At 46.1% G+C, this 19,253-nt stretch overlaps 2 protein-coding genes across 4 annotated transcripts in view; one reads left to right on the forward strand and one right to left on the reverse strand.

The window, feature by feature from the left end:
* Positions 1 to 19,253, forward strand: part of LOC136696490 (E3 ubiquitin-protein ligase RNF123) — a 147,321-nt gene that overhangs the window by 80,037 nt on the left and 48,031 nt on the right. The gene's annotated exons all lie outside the window — the stretch shown is intronic.
* Positions 15,026 to 18,494, reverse strand: amigo3 (adhesion molecule with Ig-like domain 3). The gene is made up of 2 exons (XM_066672452.1): positions 17,832 to 18,494; positions 15,026 to 17,707 (listed from the first exon to the last, which is right to left on the reverse strand). The coding sequence occupies exon 2, from the start codon at positions 17,547 to 17,549 to the stop codon at positions 16,062 to 16,064; it is 1,488 nt and encodes a 495-aa protein (XP_066528549.1). The 5' UTR covers positions 17,550 to 17,707; positions 17,832 to 18,494; the 3' UTR covers positions 15,026 to 16,061.

A 19,253-nucleotide genomic window follows, 5' to 3' on the forward strand; every position in this document is an offset into this window, starting at 1 on the left:
TGTGGTGTGTTCTCTCTGTGTCTGCGTGGGTTTCCTCCGGGTGACTGTCTGTGAGGAGTGTGGTGTGTTCACCCTGTGTCTGCGTGGGTTTCCTCCAGGTGACTGTCTGTGAGGAGTGTGGTGTGTTCCCTCTGTGTCTGCGTGGGTTTCCTCCGGGTGACTGTCTGTGAGGAGTGTGGTGTGTTCTCTCTGTGTCTGTGTGGGTTTCCTCCAGGTGATTGTCTGTGAGGAGTGTGGTGTGTTCTCTCTGTGTCTGCGTGGGTTTCCTCTGGGTGCTTCGGTTTCCTACCACAGTCCAAAAACACACATTCGTAGGTGGATTGGAGACTCAAAAGTGTTCGTAGGTGTGAGTGAATGTGTGAGTGTGTGTCACCCTGTGAAAGACTGGCACCCTGTGAAAGTGTTCCTGTCTTGCGCCCAGTGATTCCGGGGAGGCTGCGGACCCACCACCGGCCTGAACTGGATACGGGTTACAGACAATGAATGAATAATTTAACATTTAATGAGCCCATAAAGTCAGGTTCACACTTAGTTGTAATTATCATTGTAAATGACGGTACGAGAGGAAGAAATACAGATTAAAAACGACAGGAGTGCATAACAAAGATAGATAGCATGTGACAATTCAAATTAAGACATCAGTGTGTGCCATATCTGCCACTTTTTATGTCATTTTTAGTGGTTGTTCAATCAGTTATTCTAAAGGAAGCAGCAACACATTGAACATGAGGCGTAAACCATAAAATCCATTTCTTATCCAGCTCCAGTAGTGTTCTTTAACTGATTGGCAATATCTGCTGCTTGTTCTGCACTGTGTTTTGTTGAATTGCATTGACCTGTGTGTGTGGGACTGCTGTCTCTGACATGGAGCTTTAGTATGTGAGTTTTTAATTGTGTGCTGGAGGCAGCAGGTTTCCTTTAGAGATGAATAAAGTTGTCTAAACGGAACTAAACTGAACTCTGGAGGCAGATGAGCTCTTTTTATCTTAGTTAGCTCTGTGTTCTTGGTCAGGTGACCTTGGGAGGGTTAAAGAATGGAGTTTGGGACTGGAAGGTCGCTGGTTCTATTCCCATGACAGGAAAATTGACTCCAAACATGTCATTCTCAGCGCTGTCTCCTCCCTCAACATCCACAATGGGTGTGTGTGTGTGCTCCCTGCCCCTAGTGCATGGCTCTAATTACAGGGGACTGGGGGATCAGGCCTTCGTAAGTAAAGACTGGGAGCCCCAGACAGATGTAAAAACATCAGTTTGGGGGTCAAAGCTATCTGTGTTGTTGTATAAACAGGGAAAGCGAGTTTTTGAGTGTTTAATGTCAGTGTGCTGTTGTTTACATCAGTTGATTATGCGCAATATGTTCTTGTTTTCTCCGTTTTTACTCAGTGCTCTTATTTCTCCGCTCTTGTTGTGTGTGTTTTGCTGAGTTTAACCTCGTCTTTGCGCTCTCACATAAACCTGGGTCCAGTGCTGTGATTGGACAGACTCAGATGAGGAGGCGGGGCCACTCTAAACTCTCTGCACTTAACGTCAGAAGCGGACGTTGGGCAGCACACAGAAAACTGACTGGGTTCTTGTTTCACAGTGTGTGGGTTGGTGGGCTCCAGATCCACACATTAATGTGGACATGTCTTTTTTTAGTGCAGTTTTAGTGTGCGCCGAGTCTTTTTCCTCATTTCACTTTATGGGAGCGATGACTTGGCCGCACTGACCCTCTGTTCCTATTCACTTTTCAGTAGAATATTGATGGAGGTAATAAATATTTGGCTGGTGACTCATGCAGAAGTTAATTCAGCGGCTCCATCGATCCTGTGGCGCTCTCTGAAGCTGCTCTGGAGAGGTTTGTGCTGATGGCAGAGGTGAGGAGCGTTCTGCAGAGAGAGGGAGAGGAGGAAAGGCCGGTGGAGTGATGTCGGGCGGGCTCCAGATAAATCTGCGGGAGAATAACGAGGCGGTCGATCTGGGGCTGAGGGCCTTTCAAGTGTGTGATGCTTTAGTTCTGTGCAGTGATTTAAGTTTTTTGTTTACTGTATTTTCTCTGAAACTGCTCTTTGTCTAGAGTCGTCTCCTCACACTGCGCTGTGACATTGTTCAGAGTTCAACCATTTCCTCTACTTTAGATCTTTTTACAGTGGCGCTGATGGGAACCAGGCGACAAATTTTCTGTTCGACTAAATACAGCAGTGGAACTCACCCAGTCACTCACACACTCACTCACACAGTCACTAAGTCACTCACACACTTACCAAGTCACTCACTCACACCTGTGGACAGTTTCATACACTCAACCAGTCAGTCACACACTCACCCAGTCACTCACACACACACTCAACCAGTCACTCACTCACACACTCACACAGTCACTCACTCACACACTCACCCAGTCACTCAGTCACTCACACACTTACCCAGTCACTCACTCACACCTATGGACAGTTTCATACATACACTCACTCACTCACTCACCCAGTCACTCACTCACACCTGTGGACAGTTTCATACACTCAACCAGTCAGTCACACACTCACCCAGTCACTCACACACACACTCAACCAGTCACTCACTCACACAGTCACTCACTCACTCACTCACTCACTCACCCAGTCACTCAGTCACTCACACACTTACCCAGTCACTCACTCACACCTATGGACAGTTTCATACATTCACCCACTCACTCACCCAGTCACTCAGTCACTCACACACTTACCCAGTCACTCACTCACACCTATGGACAGTTTCATACATTCACTCACTCACTCACACACTCACTCACCCAGTCACTCACTCACACCTGTGGACAGTTTCATACACTCACCCAGTCACTCACACACACACACACACACTCACCCAGTCACTCACTCACATACTCACACAGTCACTCACTCACTCACTCACCCAGTCACTCAGTCACTCACACACTTACCCAGTCACTCACTCACACCTGTGGACAGTTTCATACATTCACTCACTCACTCACACAGTCACTCACCCAGTCACTCTCTCACACCTGTGGACAGTTTCATACACTCACCCAGTCAGTCACACACTCACCCGGTCACTCACTCACTCACTTTGTCACACACTCACACCTGTGGACAGTTTCATAAACTCACCCACTCAGCCAGTCACTCACTCACTCACTCACTCACTCACTCACTCACCCAGTAAGTCACACACTCACCCGGTCACTCACTCACACACTTTGTCACACACTCTCACCTGTGGACAGTTTCATAAACTCACCCAGTCACCCACACACTCACTCTCTCACCCAGTCACCCACTCAGCCAGTCAGTCAGTCAGTCACTCACTCACTCACTCACTCACTCACTCACCCAGTCACTCACTAACCCAGTCACTCGCTCACACATTCACCCAGTCACTCTCCCAGCGACTCAGGCATTCACTCACCCAGTCACTCTCACACACCTGTGGACAGTTTCTCAAAAATATCAAAAGTCTCAGAAATACAAATCTAGGGCAGAGGTGTGTGAGGATCATCTGTGTTTCTCAGGAAAAGTAATCCCCTCAGACCCTGATGAGGACAGAGATGAGACTGAAGTGTTCACAGAGTGTAAAATTAAACGCTGTTCTGTGTTTATTTTTCACCTGCTGCCAGGTGTTTCAGCTGTTGATATGATTTCCTTGTTTTCTGCTGACGATGTGGTCTGTGGTGGTGTTGTGGTTGTGTGATGGCTGCGTTGACTGATGAGCAGTAAACACTGTTATTAATGGCCACCGCGCCGGGTGCTATTTCACAGATTGATCTTCGCTGCTGGGAAATACATCAGTGTTGATTTGCGCTCTGCTGATACGCCATCGCTGGCTCTCGCGGCCCCTGAATTGAGCCGTCCGCGATGCCCCTCCCTCATCCCTCATCTGTGGCATCTCTGTTAGTTGAAAGTCAGGGTCAGCGCTAACTTCTAGAGCTCTTTACTAGACACTGTGACTCTGAGGGATGGATGTGTGTGGCTCTTGTGACAGGCTTTGATAATGTTTGCTGTTCGCCTGCAGATATTCAGTGACAGGAAGATGACAGATCAGAAATGGCAAAAAACAGACTCTGACACCTTTAACACTGGTCGGGATATGTTTATTGCAGTGCTTTTCTCAGCAACTCACACATATTTACACACATTTATAACACGCTTCAGCTGCTGCGGTAAAGTGTGAACACTAACGCTAAGAGCCTTTCATTCATTATCGACTAAGTTTGGCTACGTTACTTCATTCATCATTGCTTTTAAAGACGTATTCTGTCCTCTAAATTTCCCCATCGCCTCCAGCATCACCAGTTTCCCACAGTGTTGTCGAAATGGCTTGTTTTCTCGCCAGCGCACGCAGCGTGGGTAGATCCCGTTCCATCTGTTGTGTTTGAAAAAGTGTTCAGTAAACTCATTGTTCAGGAGAGGGGCGATCGGGGCTAGTTTTATGGCTGTGGACGTGCTGCTGTGGATGCGGGACACGGTGGAGACGAAAGCGTGGTCCAGATGTCAGGGATGAGGGAGGGATTGCCGTCCATGGGAGAGGGTTGACACATCTGGAGAGGAGAGAGAGGAAAAGAAAGAAAGCGCACAAGAGTGTGCAGAACACTCATCACAAACCGAGTGCCATCTTTCACACCTTATCTTCCGAGTGTACCTCTGCCTGTGTGTCTTTGACTCAACCCGGTCCCTGTTCTCCGCAGTGAAACCGGAACAGCTCGTTTCTTTTTATGGAGGCCCAGTCGAAGATCTCGCAAGAATTTGTACTTTCGCACACTTGCAAATTAGCGTTTGTAACCATCTGAGCCGCTCTGTCACTCGCTAAGAGTCACAGCTTTGCTCTTTACATGTTACCGGTGGTGAAGTGGCTGTCCTTTGAGGTGATAGAGAAGTGTTTTGGTCAGTGTGACTCTGAACGCTGAGAACGTGAACGCTGCCATGTTCTGCTCCCCCCCAGAGAGTACGTACCATTCTGACTCAGTCATAAAACCCAAAGGCAGGGCTTTATAACCATGAGACCTTTACTGGTGACTCTTAAGGTGGCATTTATTACATTTATCGGTCCACAGAGAACCTTCTCTATACTCCTGCTAGTGGTTATGTCTTTATTCTTAAAGCTCGTGTCTTGAAAAACACAGGTTAATATCCATTTGTGTTTTGGACACAAGGAGTTTTTAAGGAGGTAGTGATTGAGATATTACAAGATAATACTGTGGAACAGAGTATCTCTCTCAGCTGGTGCTGGTAGTAATTGGTGCCACAGCATTAAATGTTCGAAATACAGTGGAACCTCTACCTATGAACTTGATCCGTTCCGTGACCCGGTTCGTAAGTGGAAAAGTTCGTTTCTCGAGTCAATTTTCCCCATTTAAAATAATGGAAAAGTAATTAATGCGTTCCAGCCCCCACCCCAAAAGTCACCCCTTTTTGCACTGATATATGTTTACAACACTCTCAAATTAGTAAAAAAAAATACATGTAGCGTTACTAAAAATAAAAGAGAAATACAGTGGTAACAGTAATAAAAAAGAAATAATGAAGTTTTAAGTGGTTACACATCGCTACCTTGAAGACGTGATGACTGGCTGGAGGAGTAACACAGGCGCTGGCTGTATGACGGGAGGTGGGGGTGGGTGGAATAACAGAGAGTAGGTGGTGAATGTGGGGAGATGAAGCGTAGATACGGCTTAACTTAGCACGAATTTCGATGTCCGCTATTTACACTAATGCTAAATTGCTAAAGCTACAATGTGCTAATCTTAAAAGCTCACTCAAGTCTGGGTGCGCTGGGAGACTCGCCTATTGGGGTCAGTGGCCATTTCCAGTCACCGGCTCGGCAGAGGCTCGGTTGGTTTCTAGAGTCATGGTTCGTTGGTGGAGGCAAAAAATATTCAAATGCCCGGTTCATATCTTGGAAAGTTCGTTAGTAGAGGTTCCACTGTATTAAGATTTGAACACAGATCAGTCTCGTAGGCCCAGTGTACCGCTTATAAACTATATTTCATTAACCATAGCCAGTCCATCAATGTCTCGCCCATCACACAGTGCTGTACCAAGCTGGAAGCTAAGGGCTAGTGCATGATTCTTTTAACCGATGTGAAATAGCCCTGCATCATTGGAAACAGCCACTAATTCAACATCCCTCTCTTTAACTCAGTGTAAATTGATTACGAATGGTTACTAGCGTGATCCTGTTCTTTGGATGCACTGTAATAGTTTGTGAAACGTGGCTAAGGACTTGTTTTCCAAGTACATTATCATAACTTCGCATCAAACGAGTTCATACTCAGCGCAGACCCTAAAGTACTAAGAGGAATAAAACATGGTCTAAATTATTCATATTAAAGCATGCTATATTCAGCACAACCATGTGCTCCGTCAGTTGTTAAAGCACACTCAGGTATCAGCAGCTTGCCGCTCTGGCCACAAGAAACTGGAAGAAGCATGTTTACTGGCTCAGCAACAAAATAAAGTTTAATGCGGGTATTTCGTGACAGGGCTTTTAGAGCAGAGCTGTGAAGAAAGGATGGAAAAACACAGCCTCGTTTCATCCCTCACACTTCACCAGCAACTTTACTGAATATTTGTTTTTGTAAAGATACACAGTGCTGTGCAAACGCTACTAACCCGAGCAGTAAGAGTGCTCAAAGAACAAGCACAATCCCCCTACAATCCGAATAAACCCAACCTGTTATTCCAGTGAGTGTGTGAATGTGTTGTTTAACCCTTTCCACATCTCTCCTGGTGAAAATCCAGTATTATTTGAGGTTATCTTCCAACCCCTAGTTTCAGCAGTTTATACACATTCCGTTATGCTGTAACTGATCTAACAAATCCATACGATCAGAAGAACACCTGGAAACACACTCTGTTCTTCACACTCGCTCACAACACAGTGACTAGTTTTTAGAATAAAACAAATCCCTTTACTGTGTTTGTCTTTGTGTTTAAAGTAATTGTATGTCATTGTATACCAGCACACATTTAGGTGCCTATGCTTTTTGCACTGTACTCTCTGTCATTCGTCACCTCCAATAGCCATAACAGACATTAGCCGAACTCTGGACAGCTCAACACACCGGAGGGGAGCGCCGACTGCCCAGCTCCATCACATCAGCTGAAAGACCCCCACTCTGGCTGACACTGAGGACAAAGGAGAGCTGAGTTTTAATATTATTAATAAATGTAACAGACAAGGTTTCTTCAAATTGTCGGAGGATGTGTGGCGTCGCTGGGGGAGATCACACAGTTTTGTGGATTTAGCAGTGGATTTAGCAGCTATTCACTGCTCGGTTTGCTTCCCCTCTGTAGGTGGTTGATGTTCCCCATCAGTGAGTGCTGGTTTAGTGCTGCCTTGTCAGATATCGGCTAAATGGAGCACTTTAAACACAGAGGGAGGGTCGAGACTAAAGTGTGCCTTGCTGTGTGAAAGTTACCAGAGTTACTACAGGTCATTTATATGCTGCGAATGTAAAATCATCGAGGGCTCAGTTAGAGCTCACACTTTAAACACTCCGTTCAGCCACGTGACGTGACCAAATCAGATATTTGACCCACTCTTTGGACCTCATCGACAGTGCCTCCTTGAATCAACAAACACAGGTGCTGCTGTTAGTTTAGTGCTCTGTTTCCCGAGTGGTCAGCGTCTGTTCTGCTGGTGTTATTCACACAGGCATCGGCACTGAATAGACATCAGCAGCAGTCATTATCCGCAGAGCTGAGTGGTGCCAGGTGGCATTTCGTGTTGTTGACAGTGTCCCCTGAAACACTCGCTCAAAAGAGAATTTATTTCCTCTCTCTTGCTGTGTTTATCGCATCAGAGAAGATGTTTAAGCTTCGCTTTTCTGATTCAGTTTAATCTCAGTGAACCATGTGAGGTCTGTGATTGTGGCTAAGCGTCAAACTCAGTGTTTCTAGGTGTTGTTGTGAGTATATTTTTGAGTCCTGAATCTGTAGAGCCGGCCCTGTGCACTCCGTCTCATTTCCAGATTGGGCTGAGACACAGGAGATGTGTCGGGGATCTGCCTTTCTCACCGTGTGAGAGTGGTGGAGTCGTGTGTCCCTCTCCATTGCTCTCAGGAGCAACAGCGTGTTTCACAGAGAGATGAAGGGTTTGGCAAAGCTTCATCTTCTCAGATTTATTTACGAATGAACTCTGTCCACAGCTCCGGGTCAAACAGGGCTCGATCCCGGATGGAATGAGGCTGTTCTGAGCAGTGGGAGAGGAAACAGATGGGAGATCAGGTGCAAAAAAATGAGTTTATGAAGATCTGCAGCGTTCAGAACATTCCCGAGCCTCTGTTCTCCACCTGCTGTTTTCTCCCATTACTTCACTTCAATTTCAGCTTCGAAAACTCACTCTCACCGGACTCCACTAATAGATATAAAGCACTGCGCTCAAACACAGTTAGAGTTTGGCAGTTGTATAGTCTCCTCCCTTCTGCTTTATATTTTCATTGTTGTTCTGCCATCTTTAGCAGTGCATTAGTCTGGCACTGCCTCCGTTTCATTTATCTCCTTCTACAGAGTCCACCGCTGACCGCTCGCTCTGAGCAGCTAAATGTTTTGTCACTGCAGAGATTTATTTTAATATTTTTCCACAGCGGAGCTTATAAGGTAGTGACCCAGACTGCTATGCTGACCGCAACTGCCCTGTGCTGTGGAACATGGAGGACATACGTCACAGGAAACATCCAGACGTCTGGATACAGATGTGATTTAGATTTGGCTCTGGGTTCTTGCTGTGACGCCAGCTAATTAACTTAAGCTGACTTCAGCTTCTAGTCTTGGGTCGAAGCATCTTGTTATTCTACATGTCAGAGAGGACAAACACACACGGAGTGGAGTTATATGTCTGGGAGAGAAATTCTTCAGGGGTCACTGGACTGATAAACAACCAAACAACAAGTGCTGAAGAGCAGCTCGCGCCTCAGGTCACTTCGCCTTTAGCAAATACAACACAGAGACATTCACAGGGACGTGGTGAGGAAGACATTACAGGAATAGGGTGGTCTTTTTTGATTTGGAATCATGGTCTCATTAGAGAGGACAGCTCGCTTTTTTAAATAATATTTATCAATGATAATAACAGCTTAGCATGGTGCTTGGGGGGTGCTGAAGATGATGCTGTTGGGTCCAACAGGGGGCGCTGTCCCTGTGGTGTGTGGGGATCCCAATGCCAGGGTGCAGGGACATGGACATACTGAATAAACAGCGCTGTCCTGAAGTCATTAAAGACCCCAGAGGAACGCTTTTCCGGGTGTGACCCAGACGTGTGGCTAAATCTGCACCTCTGGTCCCTCTCGCTATCCTCCTGACCATCCTCATCCTCAATAAACTGTGCACCATGTGCTGGTGGTGTTGGGGTGACACCCTAATGTTCCAGAGAATCTCAAGCACAAAGAGTATAGAGAGGTGCAGTAGAGAAGTAGCCAATTCGTCATTCATTCATTCATTGATTATGAAACCAGAAGTGATGTGTTTGGCTACGAGCAGAACCGCCACGTCGTCTTTTTTGTGAAAAGTGTGATTATGATTCTATTGTGTGGCCATTTAGGAACATTTTTGTTACAAAAAAAGCTACTTTATAGTTTTTTCAGCGTAGCGGGCCGGGGTTGGCTTGCTGCTTGTTTTGAACAGAAGTGAAGTTAGAAGGATTTGATAAATTGTTAATGGAGGCGGCCCTCAGGCTTTCACTGTAAAACCATTCTTTATGGAGAGTATCCTCTCTGGATGTGCTGCCTTCTCTTGCAAACACATTAGAACACTTGCAAGGGGAAGGAGGGCCTATTGTGTACTCTGGTTCAAACACAATTTTAAAACCTTCATTATGTAATTTACAGACATCAGCAGAAACACAACACCAGGACCAGGGCCTGATGAGTTTAGACTTGGTGTCCAGCAAACCTTCTGAGTCTATTTCTCAGTGTATGATGTGCATATCTGGGGCATTTGAAGCCTAAAGGTTAGACAAGTGTTCCTGGAATAAAGGGATTGAGAAGGAGTGAAGGAAGAGAGGTTTGTCCTCCTTAAACCTCTACAGCCAAAATGTTCTGAGAGCAGAGCCATTACCCAAAAACAGACTCAGACTTTGGCCCTTTTTCACCGATGTGAAACTGTGCTGTTTCAATTCCTGTTCATTAACTTGATTTGGAAACGTTCTGCACATTTCCACCAATATAAATTGGTTTCAGGACCAGAAAAGTTCATTCCCAGCTCAAAGTAGTCAGTCCTTCAACAGGAGCTTTGATGACAGCCTTGGGCGAGTCGAGATAAAGAAGCTCCAGAAAGAGCTTAGAGCCTCAACGAAAGCGTTATGGCATGGTGGAGCTACACAGGTCATTTACAGAGTGTTATAGAGGTAAATAAATGGAAATAAAAAACAGGAAAGTGCTCTGTTTGTGTGTGTTTCTGGGGCTGTGTTTAGTGCGTGGCCTACTTTTCTCTCTGTTCACAAGCTCAGCAGAGTGCTCAGAACTCAACATCATTTCCCCATGTGTATCACATCTCACTCTGATCTGACCTCGCTGTAAGCAGTGGATTAACCATGACTCTGTCCTGACTCTGTTTGTTGTCAAAGCACTCGGTGACGTGGCTCTTTTATCACAAACCAACAGACATTTTCAACCACGCAGTGATTACTGAGATCTACCAAATTTGTCTCAAGGACAATTTTAAAGCTTGAGGGTGACTGTGATTTTGCTGTCTATGCATCTTAATAATGGGACGTCCTTCCTCCTGATGTCTTACCGTCTGTTTCTGTTTTCTGCACAAAATGGCCACAGCTGAGAGGATGGTTGTGTCATTTATGTTTAACGTGGGTTATGTCCGTCTCTTGTCTTTACGGTTGGATCAACATAAGGATATTTAAATGTCATTTAGACATACACTTATTTTCACACTGTGTGTGTGTTGCTTTGAAGTCAGTTTCCGATGGTCCTTTGGTAATAGTCTAAAGGATATTTGCTCTTTTCGTTGCACCGACTGTAGGTGCCAAGAATGTCGTCCCTGCCTCTACAGTTAATGTCAGCTCCAAAGGGCAAACCTGAAGCCCAGGGAATGATTTATCTTGTGGGCAGTTTACAGTCAGTCGTGACTGGACGTTATTTGTAGGGGTCAGTCTTTGCTCTAAACTGAGTCCATCTGCACTTGCCTTTGAGCACACATCAGAACAGGTATAAATACTCTTGATCGATGAGTCCCTAAAACAAGCCTCGGAAGCATTTTCCAGTAACTACAAGGCTGAGGACGGACAGAGATGCATCGCTGCTTCAGAATCAAATGGAAAAACAGGAATGAATAACAGCAGGAGGTTATTTATCTGTGCTCAGGGAGCAGACGAGGTTTCCGCTTGCGGAGTTTGATGCACAGTTGTGGAAGCTTCTTGGTTTTGGTGATTATGTCGACCGCCTTCTAAACTCGGACTGTCTTTCGTGCCGTTACAGATATTTCAGCTTGTGTTTTGAAGTTGCACACTTTAAGGTGCATTAAATCTCATGGATTGACATGTCGGCTAAACTGGGATCTGGGATTCTGTGTGGTTGCAGTTATTATAATTATATTCTGTTGTATTTCACTGAGAGGCTCTTCATGGGTGACAGATTCTCTCATGGTGGCCCCTACTGGAAGCAGATTACATTTTTAATGATTTAATTTAATTGATATGGTTTGCTTCCTTTGCCTGTGTAGGCTACTTTAACATCCCATTACATGCTAAGAGGTTCGCCAATAAACACCAGCTAGTTAATGACACGTTCACTCATTTATTTCCCAGTCTCAGGCTTCTGGACTTTTCAAGGAGGAAGTTTAAAAGTGGCTTGCTGATATTTTTGATAATAGAAGCTGAACCACTTTATTGCATTAAATCCAATACACTGTTCATACATTTCAGAGGCTTTTTCCTCATCATTTGCTGCTTTCCACTCTGTTTGCGTGGGGAAAAAGCTCCGGTGTTTGTACGTATACCTGGCTTTGTAAATGGGGAAACAAACTAAGCGTCTCAGTCTGAAGATGCTCTAGAGTTCTCTCTGTGTTGTTGAAAAACAGCACCTGGAGGCATTTGGACGGTGGAGAGACTCTGGAAATAGAAAAGCATGAAAAGAGATGAGGATGTTGCTCTATTCCTGCTCCATAGGGGGGGTAACACTGACTTATTTTCGCTGTTACAGTTACATTACTTAAAGTGGAACTGACTCTAAATTCAAGAGGCCTTAGCTGTCTTTGTAGGAAATTAAATACTGAGTGAAATTGCTATAAAAAAAACAGCTCAACTTCTCACAGTCCTCTTCTCACTCAAACAGACCATTCCACCTTAAAACACTGTGTCTCAGGGCATCCCTCTACTGTCGCTGCTTGTAAAGCACAAACAGGGAAAGCCCTTTCACTCGAAGTTAAGACGATCCAACCATGGCCACAAAGGTGACACCTTCTGGCTCAAATCTGACGGACGCTAGAAATAATAAGAATCTCATATTTGTGGGGTCTTTTCTGTCAGTGTTTGAGCTCAGAACACACTGTGACATAAATCCCAGCCCTCTGTCTACTGTTAGTGCTGTGTAGATGGTTTTATCACTGTGGCATTGCCCTTGAACAGGCATCAGGTTTCTACATCCAAGTGCACCGCATGCGATATCACGATTATCTGTAATTGTGGTGGAAATCTTGGCGTAAGAACGCAGGGTTCATATCGTGTGTGTAAGAGTGTCTGTGTGTGTGCTCGTTCTCTTCCTCATGGGCTTGAAAATCTGCCTCATCCCAGACACACACACAGATGGCAGAGTCCCTCCTAGACGCAGACGTTACACAAATGAATCAGGGCTTATCGTGTTTGACTATCAGGGCTATTACGGCTCGACGGAGGAGAATAAACCGTCTGCAAATACTGGAAAACACAGGAACTCTTTATACTCAATGTAAACAATGGACCACACCTGTCCACCCTGCTCTAATCTGCATCTAGACCCCATCCCTTGGTCATCGTCAGCACGTTTCTTCCTGCGAATGTTTGTGCTGTGTCACTGTGTCATGCGCTCGTGACGGTGTCGACCCACGGCAATGATTAATGCACTAAACAGGTCCATCTCACAAAGTTATCTCGTGCTCTGGGACACAGCCCTCGTCGGCTTCTGCGCACAGCTCCCCTCTCGGCTCCCTTTTATGGTCTGAACACCCACGAGCGATAAAGCACGGCCAAGTATGTATTTAGCGTAAGTGGCACCGCAGGAGCAGACTTTATGTGCATCTGTGGTGTCCTCGATCTTGTAAAGGTTGTAGAGGTTATGATGTGCGCGGGGTGTTTGTGCCATAACACAGCGAGGTTCGGATTCACTCGTGCAGAGCAGCGCAGGCTGGGAATCCTCTGGATCAGATCCGCTGGGTTGAATGGGGTGTGTTTGAGCAGGTTAATCAATAAACCGAGCCAGAGCGGGATGTTCATGAGCCGGAGCGGCCTCACCGTGAGCTTAGTGACAGACTTTAGATATTTTAATGGAATTTAAAGGGATGACACCCAGGGCCAGCGGATTTAAAGATGAACGGTGACTTTTAACGAGGGGCTCTTCATTATCGACTAATTGGACTGTTGCTTTGGCTGAATTTACCTGAAGGGGTGGGGTTTTGTAAAGTACAGCTGTAGTTCCAAATTGAGGAACTGATAATTGTGGCTTTTTGTAATAAGTTCTGTGTGGTTTAGAAAATTATGCTGAAATGTGAGACGCCCTGCTGCAACAGCAGCGTGAAAGAGTACACCTTAGATTATTATTTTTATTATTTAAAGTAATTTACGTTGTTAATAACTGTGGTGCTCATATTAAATTATACAAAATTAGAATTAATACAAAAACAAAAAAGGATACTGTGAAAGGAATGTTTTTCTAAAAAAAAAATGTATTAAAGACAATGAATTATTAATTAATCGCTAAAACTAGGGCTTGGATATTAACCTCAAATTATACTGGACTCTCCCGAGGAGAAATGTGGAATGTTTTCCAGCCTCTCCTTGGCCTCACTTATCTTGCACAACGGCATGAACGGCTAATGCCTAGTGTGATTATAGGTGCCTGCTTGCGGCACCAACAATGGCAAGGAGTCAAATAAAGGTACATGAGAACCAACACCAGGCTGACCACACACCCAGCAGCGTGGTGAACCCGGTGTTGAAGTGCTCGTCCTCGTGTTGCTGCTGTAAACACCCAACATCTATTTGCACATTCCTGTGGTGCTTAAAACCATACTCAAGAGGGCGCTAGAGGAAAAATCGATAAGGCGTCTATAACCAGGATCTGCTGTTGTTCCAGGAGCGACCAACTGGAGAGACATACGATTAGGAATTCAACGACATTTGACTGTGTCTCTGGGAAAAGGCAGATATTAACACACTTCGGTTACTAGTTTGCATTGTTATGTCTTCCTCCAAGGAGGTCTACCACAACCAAGTCAGATGCCCCTTGAGGGGTTACGTGCAGCAGGTGTATACCTCCAGGATCCAGGATCGAGCACCCCCTGCTTTAGGATGAAGAATAGTTAACCTGGGGTCGTTAAGGGGGTAAAAACACGTAGCACAGAGACTGAGGCAGTGACAGTGAAGGTGATGATGGTCAGGTTGGTCACGGTGAGGGTGATGGGGATGGGGATGAGATTAGTGCACTTTACTCGTGATCAGGGATGGGGAGCTGGATTTAAGGATGCAGATACTCAGGGAGGGAGGGGCTTCGGCACTAGGGTAATGTTCTGGAGTAAAAGCGTGTGTCTGTCTGCAGGTTTTAATTTGGTGTGTCACAGCATGTTCCCCAGCCATAGACCTACGTAATTAAATTCTTTCATTTCCACTGACAGAGCATTTTTTTTTCCACCTTGGAGATACAGCACTAGCGACACCGCTGAGTATTTCTGTGGTGTAATTCCACCAGAATATATTAACCATGCTGGTTCTTATACAGTTACCAGGTTTTTACAGTTTAGGTTTTATGTATTTTTTCTTCCCATCGCTGACCTTCAGTTTTCTCTCTCAGTCACTGGAACATGTATCTGATAGTCTTTTAAAAACAATGAGGCAGGCACAAGTTTGTTCTGTTGGAAAGGTTTGTCACAGAGGTTTTATGTCCTTAATAATAATAATAATAATAATAATAATAATAATAATAACAATAAGGAAGACATTTACCTCTGGAGTCGAAGCAGAATGGTTTATTAAGAGTCTGGTAAAGAAGGGGTCTGTGGGGGAAACAACGTGAGGGAGCAGGGCAGTGAGAAAGAGGGAGGTGGAATGTTAAAGGGAGAGGGAGGAGTATTCCAGTGTCGACTGTTTCACATTGTCTCTTACAATCTCTGTCTCTGTCCCTTCAGTATCCGTCCACGAGCTACACGTCTGAAGATCTGTAATAAACTCGTTAAACCTCTCATCTTATCCTCAAGTGCAGTCACGGCACCATTCTTCACTTTTCGCCAGGTCCTCGTGCATAAGAAGTGAACAAAGTGAACGATGCCTGTCAGCCTTTTCCACAAACTGACACAGGTGACAGACGCGGCTATGAGGGGGAGGGGCTGGCGTCAGTATAAAATTAAGTGTGGATTTGGTTTGATTCCACAGTTTAGATCTTTCCGTCTTGTAAAAAAAACGATATCTGCATAACTACCACATCCTGCTCGCTCTAATAACTTGTGCTATGTTTACTCGATTAAAGGTTATACAGTACAAGGCAGTGGCTTATAAGCTCTAAACAAGGCATCTACAGCTATCATTCCTTCAAGGCTCAAGCAGGGCTAAAAGGCCAGGTTTGCCCTTAATGTTCTGCATTTGCATCCACAAGCATCATGCGCACCTTCCTCCGAGCCACTGTGGCTCATTCAAGCCTTAAGCTCCATGTACATGTTCATGGCAGTGCTTGGCTCAGTTTTTTTCTTTTCTGTCTACTCTGCATTATTATAGTTTCTCTACCTTTTTCTGCTCCCTGTCATGGCTTGAAAAGACGTCTCCCTGTTCTGTCCTGAGAGGCAGTAACAGTTGCACACTGCCATGCTGGGGGGCCCACTGGTTTTGTGGAGTTAGTGGGGAAGGGGGAGGATGAGGGCAAGCTCATGTTATGGCACAATAGTGGTGTCTGAAAAAACCGAGGTGACAGAGTCAGCATCACTTCGCAGTATGTGCAGCTTTGGATGCTCGGAGGTTAGTGCCTCCCTTGGCTTCCCGTTCTGTGCCTCCTTGATCGGCTCCAGAAACACCACATGCTTGTTGTTACTGACCTTGCGGCCGGGACCCTCGGTGGTGGCGGGTGGCGTGGGCGTCAGGATCGAAGACTGGGCACTACATTCGTTCGCAGGGCTGGGTGTGGCGGGTGGCGCCTGCTTGCGGCACCAACAACGGCAAGGAGTCAAATAAAGGTACATGAGAACCAACACCAGGCTGACCACACACCCCAGCAGCGTGGTGAATCCGGTGTTGAAGTGCTCGTCCTCGTGTTGCTGCTGTGTCACGGTCACGTTCACCTCTCGAGTCTCGTTCCGCGATTGTTGGCGGTCAAGCACCATGCACCAGTACACGCCGGCATCCTCCATTTGCACGGCAATAATCTCCAGACTTCCGTTTGCGTACATGCGCATCGTGTTGTTGTTTCCTGGCAGAGCGATATATTCCTGCCGAGGGGACACCCACTGGTAAATGAGATGAGGTCCCTTTAATGATGTTTGACATTCCAGCAGCGCAGAATTTCCCACGTCTACTTTAACCACGTTGATCTCCATCTCCACCAGGCTCGGCAACTTTATGGTGCAGTTTTCGAAAAACCTCCAGGTTTTTGCATGCTCCAGGAACTGCACGGAGGCTCGTGGTTCTCCGTATAGGAGGCACGTGTACTCCTTTCTGTAGTCCTTGACTGAGACGTAGCCTTTCTGCTCCCATTGTCGGAACATGCCGTACATCGCACACTCGCAGATCAAGCTGTTGTTGTGCAAGAACAGGCCGCGCTGCACCGAGACCGGCAGAGCCGCGATGTCATCCAGAGGGAGCTTGGGCATGCGGTTAGAGCTTAGGTCCAGAGTGACAAGAAACTGATGGCTGTGCTCCTGAATGGAGAAGAAGGGGAAGTCCGTCAGACGGTTGTGGCTGAGGTAGGCCTTGCGCAGGTTTACCAGGCCGATCAGGGCATGGCTCTCGACTCTGACGATGTGATTGTTGAAGAGGAGCAGCTCCTCCATCTCGACCAACTCCTGAAAGTAATGGTTGTCCACCTTGTAAAGCAGATTGGAGGAAAGGTCCAGGTGATGCAGGGTGCTTGCATTTTGGAAGGTGCCTGGAGAGAGGGTTCTCAGCTGGTTGTGGGCCAACCGTAGGGTGACAAGATGGGGTAGACCAGCAAATTTGCCCTCCTCTAATCGCACCAGACGGTTGTGGTTGAAGTCCAAGGTGGCAGCCGTCACGGGCAACTGGTTAGGGATCTCCTCCAACCCGATATTGCTGCAGCTGAGGATGTCCGATACTTTGAGGCATCCGGGGTGTAGGTTAGCCCTGGCCAAGTGCAGCACGAGTGAACTCAGCATCAGTGGGGCAGCCACACCCTGAGCGCACAGCATCGTGCCGTCAGGATGCTGCTGGATGTTGGCGGAGCAGCCAGAGTGCTACGGGGGCAGATGTCCACACAGTAAGAGCACTGCTTTAAGACAGGAACTGAGACCAGATGGCAGGGTGTGAGCTGAAGCAAATACAAAGCTGATGCTGTCGGCCACAGGATCTGTTTTGCATAGAAAGTAAATGCAGAAGGAAGAGGAAAGAGCAAGTCAGTGAAATGGATTGGAGCTGTAGATAATTTAGTGGCTGTTTCATAAGATATTAATCAATGGGTGAACATTACTCACCTCGAAGGAATCAGAGCCAAACTCCAGCCATCGTGACGGGTCCACGTCTTTATCGTTAGTCTTCCTCGCTGCCTGTGGGGAAAAGTTCCTAGGATGAGAATCTTTCGGGAGTTGTCTAGCAGCTTCTTCTACCCCATGCCGGTCCAAATGGCACCTATTACTCTTTCACCTCATGAAAAGTCTGTCTTTGTCTGCAGTTGTGAAGCTCTACTTGTCGTAGGAAAGTCTTAAATCAAGAAGATCAGATGATTCAGGGGTAGTCTTCAGGAAAGTAAACATTCTGTCAATGGCAGTGTGTGGTAATTTAACTGACTTTTAAAGTGTCAGATCCCTAGTTGTTGAAGGAAACCTTGATAAAAGATGTTGTTGTTTTGTTTTTTGCACAAAGCCTGAGCGAGTCGTTCACTCACAAACGGCACCGTGTCGTTTTCCAGCAAAGAGAAACCATCCACTCAGAAATAAACATCCTCATGTGGTTGTCTTCAGTTCCGACGCAAGCGCTCTGTTCGTCTTTAGTGTCCGCTTTCTCACATCCATGTGGCATCAGGAGAAAACCAGGAGTTGTCTTTTTGTTCTCCGCTGCTGTTACTGCCCCCAACTTGGGGAAATTAATTAAGCTGTGCCTTTAGGCTCGGCCGTTCTCGACTGTTCTCTTCTGGTCTCTCCCACCCTCTCCCGCTCTCAAACAGAGCCAGTGTATACACCGCTTCAGCTCTCTTTCTCCCTCCCTCCCTCTCTCACTCTCTCTCTCTCTCCTCTCTCTCTCTCACTCACTCTCTCTCTCTCTCTGCTCTTACAGTTTCAGAGTTACAGAGGAGGGGCATTGAGGGGTTTCTTCTACACACTGATTGGCTGCAGCAGAGGATTGTGAGAAGGAAGGACTTGCCGAAGCCTGTTTTGGTGTAATTTTTTTCTCTCTCGCTGTATTCCTCCGTATTTCTTTATTTATTTCTTTGTCACATATACATTCATTTTTGGCAAGTTGTTGTTCCCTGGCTGCGATGCCTCTGTGAATCACTGCCTTGGTTAGACATCAGAGTCAGCCTTAATTACCAGGGATGAGTAGATATTAGCAACTAAGAGGGGAATCATTTAAAAATGCCTGGCCAGTAATGGATATATTAGAAAACAATACACTTTTTCAGAACAGTCCAACCCACACACTGTCAAACAAGACCCCCGCCCAGTCAGTTTTCCGTCAGAAAACACGGGATAATACGATTCGGATCCTGCTTCGCTTCTGACGTCAAGTACAGAGACTTTAGAATGGCCCCGCCCCCTCGTCTGAGTCTGTCAAATCACAGCGCTGGACCCGTGTTTATGTGAGAGCGCAGGAAAACAGACAAAATGTGCGTGGAGAAATAGGAGCACTGAGTAAAAACAGAGTAAACAAGATGGAGAACAAAGAGAAACGAGCGAAAA

Source organism: Hoplias malabaricus, chromosome 5 (assembly GCF_029633855.1).
Source record: "Hoplias malabaricus isolate fHopMal1 chromosome 5, fHopMal1.hap1, whole genome shotgun sequence".
Classification (NCBI taxonomy): Eukaryota; Metazoa; Chordata; class Actinopteri; order Characiformes; family Erythrinidae; genus Hoplias; species Hoplias malabaricus.